A 16561-nucleotide genomic window follows, 5' to 3' on the forward strand; every position below is an offset into this window, starting at 1 on the left:
ATGAAAGAGAAAGTATCTCTTGTGAAACTTAAGATTTCGGCTGAAATTCCTTACCAGAAGAGAGACGAGCTGATTTCTCTTTTTCTTCAGTTTTCTAATTATCATAAATTTTTCGAAAGATTTTCTTTGTAAGATCACAATTTAATAGCAGTGTAGTGTGTTGTAAATTGTTTTTTGGATGTGTCCAGCTAATTTCTCGTTCCGATTGTGACTTCCCAGAGAACCAAAAAGTAAACTGATTTACAGCATGTCAATTCCGGCGGTTTCAGTTTTTAATTTTAATTCCATGTTTGTTAGAGTTATGTATTTTAATACTTATAAATTGTAAGATAGATCAATTTGCAAAAAGATTTGGCTACATCCAAATTAATTTTACCAAGTATGGCTTGGAGCCAACCCGCTAGAAAGTTTTTCACTGCCAAATTGAAATTTGACTTCCTCTACTTTTCAAGTTCAGATATTGTAACATATAACCTCGGTAATGTTTTTGACTATTATCTCAAATTTTTTTTTAGTCCCATGATTTGTTGTATCAGAGAATTCTTTAATTTTTGGAACATTCTTTCCTCTGCTAAGTTGGCATTGCTAGTGATTAGTACTTACAGATAATTTAAATTTTCAGAGCAATTAGAACCACTTTGCTCAACATACGAACCTCTTATTTAACCTCATTTATTACTTTTTTGTTCATTATGGCCACGACCAGAATATGCACCGCATTATGAAATCGTCGGGATATTGGCTAAGCTGCGCAGCTTTCCCGTTTTATTATCCTTGCTAAAATAATATTAAACTAGAAGCTTCCAAGGTATACGAACAAAAAATCAAGGTTTAACACTATTATTCTTTTATTTTATACATCAAAAAGATTATTAACAATTAGAATATATTAACTAAACGATAATTAATATTTTTATATAGAAATATGACGATCTTTGGTGGTCATTTTCATAGATTTTACCAAAGAAATCCACAACAAATATCACTCGAAATAAATGAAAAAATGGGGCAATTCTCACCCCAAACCAGTTATCATTGATTATTTTGTTTGTTTGATCTAAGACGTGCGAGACCAGATCGTTCTTCTTCTTCGTCACTAGTATATGAAGACATACCAGCAACAGCCCCACGAGAAGAAGTTGCTTGCATCAATTCTTGATCAGGACCCACACGGTTTTCATATAATAAAATGTTTAGGGTTTCTTCATAAATTCGAGCTTCTGGAAACTCAACCTAAATAAAGACATTAATCTCAATTAAAGAAAATGAACTTCGAAAATTCAGATACATATATGTCATTCCATCGTAAATAATTGTTCTATCATCTGTGGATATGGCAAAATTGTTATAAACACTTATTAAGAGTAGCGCTAAGCACTAACGTGCCCGATCGGTTTTATTTATCAGTTTTTCCCTTCAAATCTACTAGATGATACAGTACCAGTAATTGTAGAGGGCTGCGATATTTTACGTTCTGTAAAGTACCTCTTTTAATCTAAGCGCAGTTGGATGTTTTGCTGCGTTTTCCAAATAAAACTGAATCCAATCTATAATTACGTAACAAACTGATGGCCAGAGTCAAATTAAGAAATCATAGCACCATATCACAGCGAAGTTTCTCATTTGCAAGATGTGATTATATGACTTCAGAATATTCTCTGCATTTTTCAATCTTTGCAGACAATGAATTAGCTCTTAATCTTAGGATAATTTTTTTTCCCTTCATCATTGTATTGTTGCGGTCGCTATGTTGTAACTTATTTAGGATTAAAAGTCGCCCACATGTCCTCTGTGCCAAATTGGCAAGGTGTCATGAGATCTTAGCTTTCTTGCCGTAATCTTCTTTCAGATTACGAAAGAAGAAAGAAGCAAACTGGTCGATAGTTCACTACTGGAAAAAGATATCCAAAAAAATCCCTACATCCCCCATTAGTCAAAGCAATTTAATTCAAGGTAGGTCAAATATTAATTGGTACTTTCAAATCAAATTTTGTATTTATTTTGAGAGAAAGATTTTCCAACGTTTAAGGTAACCCCTGTAGGGCAAATGTCAATCAAATTCATCCGGCAAAAAAGTTGAGAGCAAGTATTAAGAAAACAATCGCATAATTCCTTACCTTTGTGTGTTTCTTATCTGGAGCATAGACTATAGAAGTACAACATACTTCGGCCACTTTCTTCCCATGGCCATAAAAACCCCAACAACAGATCTCACTAGATCCTATAACGTCTTTAATAAACAACACTCTCCCACTGAATCTTAAAGATAATTTATCAAATAGTTCTATGTTTTTTAATAGATTATCATCAGAAGTGCTGTGAAACAAAGAAAAGTTATACCACATGTAAAAAAAAAGTTACACATTTTATAATGTAATGAGTGGAAAAATAGATTAAAAAACAACGCATTCACCTACCTGGTGTAAGAATATTTGTTATTGTGCCTATTTATAAGCAATTTCACAACAGGCTGAAACAATTTTTTTCTTATATATATAAATTATATAAACATCTCAAAAATTATCTCGAAGTAAAAAATGCTATGCCGGTCACTCCTTGGAAGAAAAAAATCTACTAACTTTAGAAATGTTATTCTTTACTATAAAACAAGGCTCTAAAATTATTCGTTTATTTTGAAACGTAAATATAAATATACCTTAGAAGTAGAATTAATTAATAATTGTTCTTCTTTTGGTGAAGTAATAAGTGGAACTCTGCAAATAGGTTCAGCATCTCTCTCCTTTTTCAGTAAAGCTTGTTCACATGCGGAGACCAATTCGGAAATACAATAGTATTTGGCTTCAGCTAAAAGTTCTGCTGTTTCTTTACAAGAATCTGGTAATGGAACTAATCCATCTCGCAAAAAATTCAAAATGGATCCAAAATGTTTTCCACATCTATCAATAAGTATCCAACCTTTAAATCAGAAGACAACAAGTAATATAACCACTTCATCACTATTTTTAGAAAAAAAGTAAGAATTTACCTTCAGAATCTGTTAACACTTCCATACGACCACTAAACATTGCTCTAAGCATCGTGTCATGTTTAGTTAAAGTACCAATTGTTGTATAATGTAAAGAGCCTCCAATATTTAATTTTACATATTGCGAAGGTTTCCCTTCTATAACAGTTTTCTGATCGCCAGACATAGTATAAATGTTGCAAGTTAAAAGAAAAATCTATTCTTTTCCACAACCATTTTTTAATGAATTCACTTTTCACTGGAAACGTGAATAAGTTTGTAACATTATATGACACTGCTTAGGCAAATCCGAGGGGTTACCAGCCTTAAACACTGTTGTAAACTTCTTTTTCTCCTTCAGTGTAAGAATTCTATTAAAAACTTTCCCGAAAGTAATTAATTTTTTTTATTCACTGGACAATACCTGATCAATTAGTAATTTGCAGTTAAGACTTGTACTTTTCACACTTTGTTGACTTGGAATCTTGAAACTCAGAGCACATAATCATCCAGGACCCAACATAAAATCAATTATCGATATAAAAATTTAGAACTATATCAAATCGTTGTAAACTATCGAATTATAAGTTTAAAAAATTTTAATCTGTTAAAATAATTGTAAAAAGGTAAAATTATGTTATTGTTAAAATAAAAAGACAGAAAATAGTACTTCGTTTCAGAAACAACAAAGGATTGGTAAAACTAGAACACTTTTCGCCCCTTTCCTTTGATGAATAATTGTCATCATTTTTGGTGCAGAATTAAATTAAAATTAAATCCACTTGGTACTAGTTCTAATTAAGTTTCAATAATAGTCTGAAATTTAGATATAATTATATCTATACATTGTAAATTAATAAGACGATGAATTTCTCATGGAATTCTTTATACATATGTATGTGTGTGGGGCTCTTCAAAAGAAAAATTAAACCTCAAATGAGTACATGAATGGGTAACTGAGAAAATAGTTCATTATTATTGTTTATGATCCCATTCTCAAAATTGATTTCATTATGTAGAAATCTTAGAAAATAGCAACTTCTAAATAAGTGTAGGACAAAAGAATCTTTGCTCAAGACTTCTATTTTTGATTAATATTGCCAGTTTTCTTGAATTACCCGGAGCAAGAGTATTTTTGTTAACTATTTCTGCAATTAGTTATAATATAAAATATAGAAATTTACCACAATAAATGAATGAAATGTAAGTAACAAAGAAATACAGAGCAATTATTTTAATTTAAAGTTTAAGATTTTCTGTGTGAAATGATAACCCAAACGCTTTGAAAGGGAAACTTTTAAATTTTTATTTCATGTAAATATTAATGAAGTTCTGAATGCTTAACAAATTAGATTAAAATAACAAACTTAACGTAAAAATCTAATGAATCACTGAAGCCCGATTTTTACATAATTTTGTCTTTTCAGCATTTCTCTCTTGCTCTCTCTGAACTCTGAATTTTGTGAATTTGGAGTTCTTAAAAATTTTAAGTTTACTTACATAAAAACCGGCCATTAAGTTAAATTTACTGACATCTGGCTGGTTAAGCAGAAAAAAATATAACCTCAGGGGTTTTGAATAATTTGTTAGATGCCCTGTTTAATTTTGAGCTGGTAACTTGGCAACCATCAATAAATATACAAATAGTTTCAGAGCAGGCAGACCGAATAGTTTAGTTAACATCCATGTCTTTATTTAAAGCCAGGGATTTGTGGTCTGTAACTTTTGGTGAACAAGAAACGTTTGAACCAACTGCTTTACTGACAGCGGATTTAAATGGTCAAGGGTTCGATCATATCATTGTGGGTAGCCATGAAGGCATCTTACGAATTTTTAACCCATTTTCTGAAAGAGATCTGGCTAGTACAAAAGGGTTTACTCCAACTGATTTATTAATCGAAGTAGACTTATCCCAACCAATATTGCAAGTAGCATGCGGGAAACTAGTTTCGTAAGTACAAAACATATGTTGTAAATTTGAATCATATATAAAGTGTAGTAGTATCTTCAAAGCAGATTGGATGTCACATCAAATTAACCATCAAATGTAATCTTCCTATTAACCTAAAAATATATTAAAGAAAAGATATTTGATATTGGCTCATTTTGTCATTCATTAATATAGATATATAATCTCTCTCTAACAAGCTTACAAAGAGTAAACTCAAACTATTAGATTAAATTAATTTAATAAAACCATGAGTTTAAAAGAATAGCTCCAAGAGAGAATCTTTTCTTTTAACTTTAAGTAAAACTTTTCTAGAATAGTCAATAATCGCTTTATATTTTGGATTGCCGCTTTTCGATTCTTCGGATGCTTATTATGCAACTCTGAATTCGTTCTACAAGTGTCTCCTTCACTTTTGTTTTTTAATACTTCCCAGAGTGTTCGATGACATTTAGGTCTGAACTTTCTACGATGATAGCGTGGATACTCAAATAATTTAAGCCTCAGACGCACATGTTGCAAAATGAAAAAATGTAATCGTACTAAATACTATTTACTTGATTAAAAAACCTAACTTCTTGACCACAAGGCCTTATTTAGATCCCACCGATTGAAACTTTCACTTTGTATAAACCTTGTTCATGCATTACTTTTTTCCAGAGATATATTAACAAAATTTTTAACTTTTTACACTCATATATCAACTAGAGGTAACAATATGAGTCGCCATGTGAAGGATTAAATAGAAAAATATGGGTTCCTGAATTTTTTTTCTTTTGAAGTTACGCCAATCATATTATGGTTTCATTTTTTATATTACCATTTATTTGGTTTTAGAATTCGCTACTCGTTTCAGAGGCTCAAAGAATATATGTTTGGCAATTCTACATCCTAGAAGTGTGGCAGTCTATAATTTCATTACCATCAGTGGATCCACAGAACATGGTAAATTATTTAGTTAATTTAAAGTAATACCTATGTAAGTAACAATATGTCTTTCTTTTAAATAGTTATAATTTTTTAATTTGGACATTTAATTATAGGTGATCAGAGTCAAGTAATAATGGTTTATGAACACAATTTAAAGCGGACTGCCTATTGCATATTAGTAGGAGGTTTTGGTGGAGTTGCCGGAAGAGACTTCCTTTGCATACAAAGCCTAGATGGAACCCTATTGTTCTATGAACAGGAAACTCTGACTTTATCTAGGCAATTGCCAAATTTTTTGCTGCCCTCACCAATAATATATGTGCCTCACACTGATTCTTTTGTAGTCCTCACCTCTAATTGGTTCCTTCACTCTTACAGGTAATCTAAAATGTTTATTAAAAATGTGTTTTTTCTTTCTTTTTTTTAAGGGAATGTAAAGAAGTGTAGCAACAGTTATCGCCCCGGTTAGTTACTGAAGGAAAACCAATTTATTGTGAACACTTGCTACAAACCATTTAGTAGGTAAGGATAAGCGAGCACTAAATAAATTAAAAAGAACTACTCGTGCGGCACTAGTGTTGTGACTGTAATTGCGGACTTGAGTGGATTCGGAGAAAGCACAATATTTGTGAAGAAATTCTTTCTTTTTTGCTTTCTTTTCATGTTTCAACATATCCACTTCAACTACAAAAACAAGATTTATTCTTCTAATATGTTTTAACTAATTGCCAAAATTATCAATCTTATACATTACATTAATATTGTATTAGCAGTAAATAATATTTTTACTTTAATATATTTGTACGTTCAAACCAACATGATATTTAGATGTCCAAGTGCCTGCATTTTATACATAATAACCTAAATATATTCTACAACTTTATAGGGATGAAGGTAAAATTATATTTATTGGAAATGCAGATTATAAATGATGTTCTAATAAATGTTCAAACTATTGCGTGTAAAAAAGTATTAGACTGTAGTAAAATACTGTTTACACAAATACCGAATGTTTTTAGTTTACTTTAAATCATAAATTTTTGTATTCATTGAGGTTCGTTTAACTTAAAGGTATCAATCGCTTGGGGAAGAAACATCCGTTCAATTGATGCCTTCTTGGGAATACAATCTTGGTGAAAACGTATTAGAAATGAATTACCTCAGCCTTACGACCACAGAAGCAGCTATTTTTCTTATGACTGATTCGAACATGTACTGCTTTTCTGAAACAGGAATTCTTAAATTCTTTAAACGCTTGCAGTTAACTCCTTTATGCTCTCATATTTATTCAAGAGGTACATTAACAACTAATTGTAGAAAATACATTCGGCAAAATTATCAAAGGACCTTTAGATAAATATATTATTTTACAGGTGAACCTCTGCTTATGTCTTTGATAGTTTCTGATACTAATACATTAATGGTTTATGAGAATGCAACATTGCAATGGTCAGCACAATTGTTAATCACTCCTATTGCAGTTTCAAGAGCAAATTTTCAGGTTATTAAACTAACTTATTTTGTACTTACCCATTTTTTAAAAAAATGAAATCATATAATTTTTTTGTGAACATAGGGACTTTATGGATGTGTGGTAGTTCTATCTGATAATGGATCGCTGCAAGTGTGCTATTTAGGAACTGAACCAACATTATTTGTTCCTCCACCGCTTCAGGAGAATGTTAAAAACATTTCAGAAATGGAGACTAAACTAGCAGCACTACAACATCAAATTGCTACCTATTCCCAATCTGCAAGTTAGTATTATTATTCATTATGAAATGTTATATTTTTAAAAAGCAAAACTTTTTCTTTCTTTTTTTCCCTGGCCCTTTAACATTTTGCTGAAGCCTTACAACACCCGCCAAGCCAAGTTATTGGAGATATTTCAGAATACTGAGATAAGCTAATACTAAGCTCCTCGCGAAGAGAACTCTAAGATCCTCTGTTTTAGTCAACAGATATTGAGTGATACCAATAGATTTCCCCGCTCTTTACGCAATAGACGTGGGTCAAATACACGCTTATAGTATTTTTTAATATAACTATCCACGAACCTTTTTTTATATTTAAGAAGAAAAGACTTCTGACAGATAGGTCGGAATGGCTTCGGTGGATTGGCATGTCTTTTCCACTTTCGGGATGATGGCCGTCCTAGCCCTTCTCCATGGCCTGAGTATATTCTCTAAAAGCTACATTTGGCTTATTCTGACCAGGTGTGAGATAACCACCTGTAATTTCATCTTCCGTTAGTTTTATTGGGCCTCCTAGGCACCTAAAATCTCATTGTCTAAATCCATTCTACCCGGAAAATTTATTTAGATCAGAGCTGTTTGCTCTATCATTCCCCTTGTAACAAAAATTGTTTAAGATTTTCTCTTTAGAATTTTTACCTTCTCTTCCTCTTCGTATGAGAAAGTGCTGTATTCAAGCAAAGTTTCGATTTTGTGTGAGTACATGAAATTAAGTTTTTTGATAACCCTGTAAGTGAGAAAGAGGTGTTTAGGAAATGATGTATGTACGTGTCTTAATACCTACTATAGTAGAAATCATAAAACCATAGAAAATTAATATGATATTACTTACAGATATGTTGAGTATGTGATAATAGGGTTTTGGTCAAATAAGAAGACCAGAACTCGCTTTATTAATTTTTGTTTATAGGTTTTATACTTAATTTGCTTGTTAGAAAATCTACTGGGGGCTCCATTAAATCGACCAGATGTAAAAATCAGTTTAAAAGTATGGCCCATTCTCGAAGGGGAGAGTAGCTGTAAAATAGAAATTTCCATTCAAGCAGTAACACTAGTTCATAATGTTCATGCAACTGTAGCAGTTCACTCGCCTTTAACAGCCCTACCAAATTCACATGTCCTGCAAAATTTAAGTAAGCACAATTATTTTTAATGAAATAACGCTATTTCCTTCCTTATGAAAGCACAAATTTCTGCTAACTTTTTTGTTTTAGGTGATTCTTCAGAACTTTATAGTGAAATACATGTGGAACCAAGCCATACTGTGGTGTCAGATCTTGAAATTAGCGTAATGGTTGTTTATTTATGTTCTGATTTAACATCAGGGTCTGTAAGTGCTTCTACAACTCTTCCGGCTCATTTTGTTCTAGAACTTTCTCCACCTGCAAATGATTTGGACGTTAATCTTAATCTATCAGTATCTAATTCAGTAATTTTACCTACACTGTTCCCAGGTGAGTAAAAACAAAATTAAAGAGGAAAAATAAAAATCTATTTGAACATTTACTGATAAAGCTCAGTCATTTCCTAAACGCTAATTTTGACACTAGAGAATGGAAGGGTTTAGATTAGTGGGTAATACACTTAAAATTCCCTTTCTTTCTGTCCCTTCTCCAAAAATTGACATAAGAGTAAATTAATAATTCAGTATCAGTGAAAAGTCGGTTATGCAAATTCCCAGGTTCTACATTTACACCCCTCTGTTCGGGGAAGGGTAATATTTAAAAAAAGAAATGGTCTTGAAGCTCAATAAATGTAATTTTGTGTAATTGGGTTCATTAGTCATTGAAAAAATACAGTTGAAAATTTTAACAAAAATCATCGAAAACAAATTTTTTAGATATTTAAGTAAAACTTTCATGGTTTATAAGAAACGTTATGAGGCATTGGGTTAAGCAGATTTGTAGAAAACGCTAATTTTGAAACGCTACTCTTAATGTTCTTTCGTTTGTAATAAACAGATTTGTTGTAGGATAAAGGATAGAAAAGTTACGACCGTTTTTATGGTGGAATACGCGAATATCGATGGAAAAGTTGAAAATGCGAATATCTTGGACACTATTGAGATCGGGCCAAAGTGAATAGAATATTTTTTGTTGCATTTGAGCTGCTGAATCACCTCCCGAAGTTTCTACCACTCCTCCGTGTTCACCCTGTATCCTATATACACATATTATGTGTATTTTTATTGCAAAAAAGTGATGTTTTTTGAAATGAAAAATTAGGTGACATCACTAAAGAACAATGGAAAATATGAAATTGGCCAATTCGTCATTGAACTCCACTTTAGATGTACTACACACAGTAGGCCTATGGACATCATTACTTACTGATTCACCCCATATATATATATATATTAAGTAATATATATAATTATATATAAATTATAAAAATATATAATTATATATTTAAGTATGCATTTATTTGCATAATTTCCTTATTTCTCATCTCTTTAGTTTAGAAAATGATCAATGTACGAGTGTCTTAGTACCAATTATAGTAGAAAACCTAAAACCACAGAAAATTAATATGATATTACTTTTAGATGTGTTGAGGATGTGACAATAGGGTTTTGGACAAGTAAGATGACCAGAGCTCTCGTTATTAACTTGTACATTTTATTAAGTTGCAAAATCATTAAACAAATAAAAAAAAAAAAAAATTGCTGCTTCAATTCTAGAATTCAGTGCTTCATCTTGGAATGAAACAGGGAGTAATGAAAATTTGGCTGGATTCAGATATAGACATTCACCAGATATTGGTTTTACAATTACCCTGATTAGATCTCAACAAAAATACAAAATAGAAACAAATACAATCTCTTGTCTTACTCTACCTTTATCAATTCTAAATAAAAAGCTTTTCAATAAGCTGTTAAGAACTTCTCAGTACTCTCTCGCAATGAATGAATTATTAGAAGCCACCGACAACAATGTTGAATTAAGAAATCAGATAAGAGATCTCCAGGTATGTATACTTACTACCTTGTCCCTTAACGACTCCCCCAAAATCGTAATTTTTTTATTTAAAATATTACAGTTAGCATTAAAGCAAGGAACATCACAAATGAGAGTTTGCCAGAAAAGACTTTTAAGCATAATGCGGGATAAAACCCCTTCAGATTTAACAGCTCTCACTGAACTGATTAACTTTACACACGAACACGTCATGGATACTGCTTATAAAATGGAAACAGCGCAAAAAGTAATTTAGGTCATTTATTTGGTTAATAACAATCTCCAAAACATCTCCATTTGCTAAGTGATCACGGATATTTTATTTCTCTAGGATTTACAGGAAAATGGAAATAGGTTAGCAAGTCTGCTCAAATTAACTCTTTGCCTTGTTAAATTAAGTGGCTCAGCTTTGCCTGAAGATCTTAAGAATGTAATCGAAGCTGTTTCCTACACAAATCTCTTTTCTGAAAATCAAGTAATTTAAAATACTTTACATTATTTGCTCATAAATTTCACTTTGTCGAACAACTTCTTGTTCATTACTTTTATTTATTTATTTTTTTAAAGGGTTGGGCTGAAGTTAGTGAAATTGGATTAAATCATTTGTTACGAACCAGTTTGGCTAGATCGATCAAAGATCAATACATGCCTCCAACGCCTGATGATCTTGTAGTAACCAATTCTTCAACTTTAAAGAAATACATCACTGCAACAGTAGAAAGACTGGTAGCGCAGAAGGCTTTGGATGATAATAGACGTAAATATATTTTATATTTTGAACCTTGTATGATATTCGGTCTGTTTTTTATATAATTTATATTTCGTTTTTATCCAAACGTACGAAATAATTTTTTTTTGTCAGGAAATGTCATTTTTAGACCTTCAAAATTTGTTTAAATATTGCCTTTTTTTTTATTAGTAAAATGAAACAAACAATTAATTAAACAATAATACATTCAGATAAATTCTCTCACTTTGGAGGGATTAGTTTAAGAATGATGATTATCTGACCAAGTATATATAATCGTTGCTCTCGAATCTGGTGCCTTCATCCACTCTTTACTATCATTTTTTGAAAACAAATGACAAATTGAAATGTTTAAGCCATTTTAAGTAGGTTTACCTATTTGCTAAGTTGTAGGCTTTTTATTTGCTACAATTTGAAATTTGGGATTAAGTTTTAAGAAAAGATTAAAAAAAGAATTACTGACATTTTAGGAAACAAAATAATTACGTTTTTGAAATGCAGCATACGGATACCTAACACAAAATTTGTCGACACCATTGTTTTTTTTAATAGAAAAAAATCTTCAACTGTCTTTACTAATTTCTCTATTTAAAAAAAAAATCGCTACAAATTTTTTGGGTTAGCTTTTCATTATTTTGTTTTTGGTTAGCCGTGTCACCAATATTGGAAGGGGAGGATGAATCTGGTGGTATAGCAGATACTGTTCACTCATCTAAACCAGCACTTTATCAAGAATTTGGTTAGTATCTAGAAAGATACTACTACTTTATATTAAGACGATGTATTATTTAAAAAGATTGTTAAACGCTACATGTATACTGAAAAATATAATCAGTTGACATTTTTGTTTCAGATGCTGAAATTAAAGAGACTTTTACAACTTCGATTTCGGAAGCCTACTGATTCCCATCCATTGTGCAATAAGTAATTGCAATTGTGATTGATAAATTGATAATAATAATAATAAAACTTGGTGAGAAGAAGATATATTCTTCTTTAAGTCCGATCTTCGTAAAAGACATTTTTATTATAAATTATTTGTGGCCAGTAAATTTAATGTTTTGATTATTTTTATTAAAGCATATTTTTAAAGTGATTAACCTGGTTACTGAAATTTATATTTCTCTAGTTTAATATACTTTAGTCCTACTAAAACTGGAATTATCTAGTACTACAGCTGGGGCTGTGAACTATTATTGACTTACTTCCACATTTTATGTTTCTAAGAGAACGATAATTACCTAAAATTAGAAGTTGTCTTGTGACAATTCAGTTCTTTATTTTATTTGGCTAGATTTAGTTTCTGATTGAACAGTAACACTGTTAGTAAGGCGCCACGTAGCCGAACAGTTGTGAGACCCTCAAAACTAAGAATTGTTGGTACTGGGTACGATTCCCAATATTGGATTTTCTTAAATAGTTAATATGATGAATTAAAATTAAAATATGTTTGCCAGTCTCCTTCGCCCAGGACACCTATTCAGTAATCGGGTGTAATGCCCGTTTGAAAAAGTAAGCATTATTCACTTTTTACTCAATCGTAAAAATGATCCTTGAACCTAATAAATCTGTTCCTAGTTCCTAACGACCAATAAGCCTTTTAGCTATTTTAGGTAACATTTTGGATAATATTGCTAAGGCGGCTGCTAATGCCGATATCAGAGGAAATCCAATTGCTACCCGAATATCAGTTTAGCTTCCGCGCATTTAATTCAACAATGTTATCGCACGGAATCCTCTTCCTTGGAGCAGAGAAATACTGTCCAGATGTCTTTTTCTAAATGACTCAAGACTGGTCTTTCGGACTGCAAAAGCTTAAAAACTGTCTTCCATTTATTTACCTACACTTTAATCAGATGTATCTGATCGGTACTGCCTCTTTCGGCAAGGGGAGTGGACCCTCTTGTATTTCATTCCTATAAAAGCTGGAGTCCCTCAAGAAATTACTTAAAATCCTTTCCTTTTTCTAATATACAATGCAGATTTATTTACCTTCATCCCAAATTGCAATTGTTTTGAAATTTGCTAATCATACTGATATTCTCTCACCACATCTGTAAGCCAGTAAGAATATTCAAATTTACTTAAATCTACTCGAAACGTGGTTCTGTAAATGACAACCACAAACAAATGAAAAGTATTGGTGCAATTCATTCTTTACGGAAATCGAATTGTCCACCAGTATTGTACAACTGAAGTATTCCATCAGCAGACGTAGTAAATACTAGACTGTACGTTGAAAAGAGACTAATCTGAACCAACGAACCAATAAACTGAAATGGCAAGATGTGAACAAAGTGCTAAGCTCAACCAAACATTCAAATTCCAAACCGATACGAGCTTTACAAACCAAAATCGTACGAAAAGACTTAATGCATCGTCGTACCGTACTACATATCAGATCTCAACACTGACTTTCATGTACCTTTTGTTGCCAATATAATAAAATCTCTCTACAGCAAATATCATAGCCTACTAGCTCTCCATCCTAATCCTCTCGAGCAACAACTCTTTTCTCATCTTTCAAATAATCCTCCTCGTCGCTGAAGCCGCAGAATAGCCTCTTAAATCTATTGATAAGAGGAAATCCACGGTGAAAAGTTTCACCACGTGGTGATTACTCAAACAAGTCATAGTGAACATCAAATTTACTTGTTACAATTATTGTTGCAGTTTTAAATATTAACCTTAAAAAAAAAAAAAATTGCAGTAAATCACATAACATGCTTTAATTCATAGCAAACAATAACATCTTCATGTAGAATCCAGTAATTCAATAAAAAAGTTTTATAGAGCTGAATTAAGTAGCATTCAAAATTGAAGGTGACTAATACAACTTTTTACTCAATTACTCATTCTTTATCATTTGTTATTTAAAGACGAAGTAACAAGTACTTTATCACATACTGTAGTTCCCCACATTCTAATTAATTTTAAACAAAAGACGACTCTGTACGAAACTTAGAAAAGAGTTAAATAATGCATTTTTATTTAGTGCATATTACTAATTTTGTTTCATAGATAAAATATAAAATACAGTTCAGATGACAAAGCTCATTTAGAAAAAATAAAATAAACAAAAAAATAATAAAAGGAACTAAAATAACAGTTAATATTACTGTCGTTTCCAAAATTATTGCATAATTGTGAGATCCATTAACTTATAATACACAATCAATGTACAAATTTCCTAGAAGTTTTCTAAAATTGCGCAGTACTTGTTAAATAAGCTTAAATACATATATTTTTTTACTTGTTTTAAAAATTATAATTTTTGGCAACAATAACAAAACACATATTTACATAAAAATACATAAGAATAAGGAAACCTAAAAAAACTAATTTCAATTTTACAAATTAAATAAAACAATATTTACAAAATACTTGTGGAACATTTGATTCTTATTAATAATTAATTATATTGTACTTATTATTACGATTTTTAAAAATATGATTATAGTATTAAGTGTATTGCACAAAACAGCCATTCGAGAGAGGCAATATTGAAAATACATAACAGAGAGATAAATCTTTGGTAAATATTAATAGATTATTATTTTTAAATAATTATTTGTTTTAAAAATATAGAACAAAATTATAATAGGTACATATAATGTCTACATATTTATAAAAATATATCTGGCGAAGAACTTTTATATAATGCTTACTTTTAAAAATAATACTTTACAGTGACAAATATTGTCTTAATCTTATATTTACAACAATAGGAGAAATTGAAATATCATTTTGTGTTGGCATTTTCTCAGGCAAAGAGAAATTTAAATATAATTATTATTTTGAGTACTGCTCAAAGCTTAATATTGTTTTAAACTTAAAATTAATGCTGAGCAGCTATATAATATAAGAAAAAATTACGGTGGACGTTAAAAATTAAATGTGCCTCTCAACAACTAGTTTTACGAATTGGTGTTCCTGAAACAAAATACAAATTTATACAATTTTTGTGTTACCGAAAATTTTGTCAGAATCAGGAAAGAAACCTAAAAAAACAAAGGGATTTTTATAATAATAATACAGCTATAGAAATGGCAGAACATTTCTAACACAGTATAATCTTTTCTAAGGCAGGCCAGTTTAGGTCTGCACCTGCACCTGCCTCAATCGCAAAAGCGAAAGCAGCAACGGGTACTGCTAAAAACATTTTTTTGTAAAACTAATTATAAGTCCTGGTAAACTTCCTTGTTTCAATCGTAAAGAATTGCCTGCTGCACAGTTGTTTCGACTATTGCGATCAATTACTAATACTACTCCCAAGATCTGCACAAGCGACGGCTCCAGGCGGGCTCTCGCCCAGACCCTTCTGCGCTCATCGCCGCGGCCTCTTACTCATAATGTTTTCCATTTTTTCTTTCCAAAGAAATAATTATCAAAGATATAACAAGAATCGTAAACATAAGTTAAACAATTCTACTTACGTTGCTGATGAAGCTGACTAGCAAATACTGAAGTGAAATGTGTTTTTTAATGCCTTGCAAGACATCCTGTTACACTTCTCCAATTTGGTAACGAGACACCTAGACGAGCACATTCATGGGCATAGGCTGTGAAGGATTCGCAATAGCATCGTCTACTTGGGCATTCGCACATGTCTACCAAGCATGACCTAAATTTTATTGAAATAATTATTTTTATATCCTTAAAAATAAGGGAAAGGCAATAAGAAAGATTAAGAATAAATGATACCACTCACTTGAAATACATGAGATAGTTGAGATGTTTATGGCAAGCTGCAAATATATCTGATTTTAAAGGTTTGCACAACCTTTCACGAAACCTTCTATGTGGCAAGTACTTAGAACATCGGTGATTCTCTTGTAGAGGCGGAATGTCAGGAGCAAAACCTTTTCCTCTTGAACATGCTTTTCTTCCACCAACCCTCCAAGACCAGCCAAATTTGTCAGCATCCATTACTATTCGACCAGTCCTTGTCATCAAATCATCTCTGGAAACTGAATTGAAATTTCCACAAAGGCCACAGAGTTTTCCTTTGTAAGCTGCTGGTACTGACACTTCCAGGAAAGAGTTTCCATCCCATAACAATCGTAGGCCAACTGTTTTTGCTTCAACCAGTACGCTTTCTTCTGTTTCACTTACTGATACTTCATTGCTTTCTAGAGGTACTTGAATTCTTTCACCATTTATTTTTACTCTTCGTTTCTCCCCTAAATTAATCTTTATTCCAGCAATCTGTGAGATAAAAAAGAGTTTATGGTGACCAAACACTTTTGATAAGTCCTT

The 16561-nt window shown here is 31.5% G+C and overlaps 3 protein-coding genes across 8 annotated transcripts in view; 1 reads left to right on the top strand and 2 right to left on the bottom strand.

Annotated features, from left to right (window-relative positions):
- Nucleotides 1–830: 830 nt before the first annotated feature.
- On the bottom strand, nucleotides 831–3506 carry LOC141453625 (BTB/POZ domain-containing adapter for CUL3-mediated RhoA degradation protein 3). Its single transcript, XM_074127066.1, has 5 exons — nucleotides 2987–3506; nucleotides 2657–2916; nucleotides 2418–2470; nucleotides 2118–2316; nucleotides 831–1233 (listed from the first exon to the last, which is right to left on the bottom strand). The coding sequence occupies exons 1-5, from the start codon at nucleotides 3150–3152 to the stop codon at nucleotides 1033–1035; spliced, it is 879 nt and encodes a 292-aa protein (XP_073983167.1). The 5' UTR covers nucleotides 3153–3506; the 3' UTR covers nucleotides 831–1032.
- A 379-nt stretch (nucleotides 3507–3885) lies between these two features.
- BBS9 (Bardet-Biedl syndrome 9) lies at nucleotides 3886–13875 on the top strand. 4 transcript variants are annotated; one of them, XM_074127060.1, is made up of 14 exons: nucleotides 3886–4168; nucleotides 5770–5858; nucleotides 5957–6221; nucleotides 6915–7138; nucleotides 7217–7344; nucleotides 7420–7600; nucleotides 8533–8730; nucleotides 8812–9051; nucleotides 10278–10564; nucleotides 10637–10801; nucleotides 10886–11029; nucleotides 11122–11311; nucleotides 11952–12041; nucleotides 12156–13875. In XM_074127060.1, exons 1-14 carry the CDS (start codon nucleotides 4158–4160, stop codon nucleotides 12203–12205), a joined length of 2262 nt encoding a protein of 753 aa, XP_073983161.1. In that variant the 5' UTR covers nucleotides 3886–4157; the 3' UTR covers nucleotides 12206–13875. The 4 variants fall into 4 exon arrangements, with proteins under 4 accessions (XP_073983161.1, XP_073983162.1, XP_073983163.1 ...); XM_074127061.1 differs by having other exon boundaries at nucleotides 3887–4168; nucleotides 5751–5858; XM_074127059.1 differs by lacking the exon at nucleotides 3886–4168 and adding an exon at nucleotides 4569–4916.
- A 131-nt stretch (nucleotides 13876–14006) lies between these two features.
- Nucleotides 14007–16561, bottom strand: part of cv-2 (crosveinless 2-secreting protein) — a 128082-nt gene continuing 125527 nt past the window's right edge. For all 3 annotated transcript variants that reach the window (XM_074127065.1, XM_074127064.1, XM_074127063.1), the window contains 3 exons: nucleotides 16014–16510; nucleotides 15739–15926; nucleotides 14007–15235 (listed from right to left, as the gene is read on the bottom strand). In XM_074127065.1, coding sequence (XP_073983166.1) covers nucleotides 15785–15926; nucleotides 16014–16510 — 639 coding nt within the window. In that variant the 3' untranslated portion in view covers nucleotides 14007–15235; nucleotides 15739–15784. The remainder of the gene's footprint in view (nucleotides 15236–15738; nucleotides 15927–16013; nucleotides 16511–16561) is intronic.

Source organism: Rhodnius prolixus, unplaced genomic scaffold, assembly GCF_049639745.1.
Source record: "Rhodnius prolixus isolate KJV_2025 unplaced genomic scaffold, Rpr scaffold_3, whole genome shotgun sequence".
Classification (NCBI taxonomy): domain Eukaryota; kingdom Metazoa; phylum Arthropoda; class Insecta; order Hemiptera; family Reduviidae; genus Rhodnius; species Rhodnius prolixus.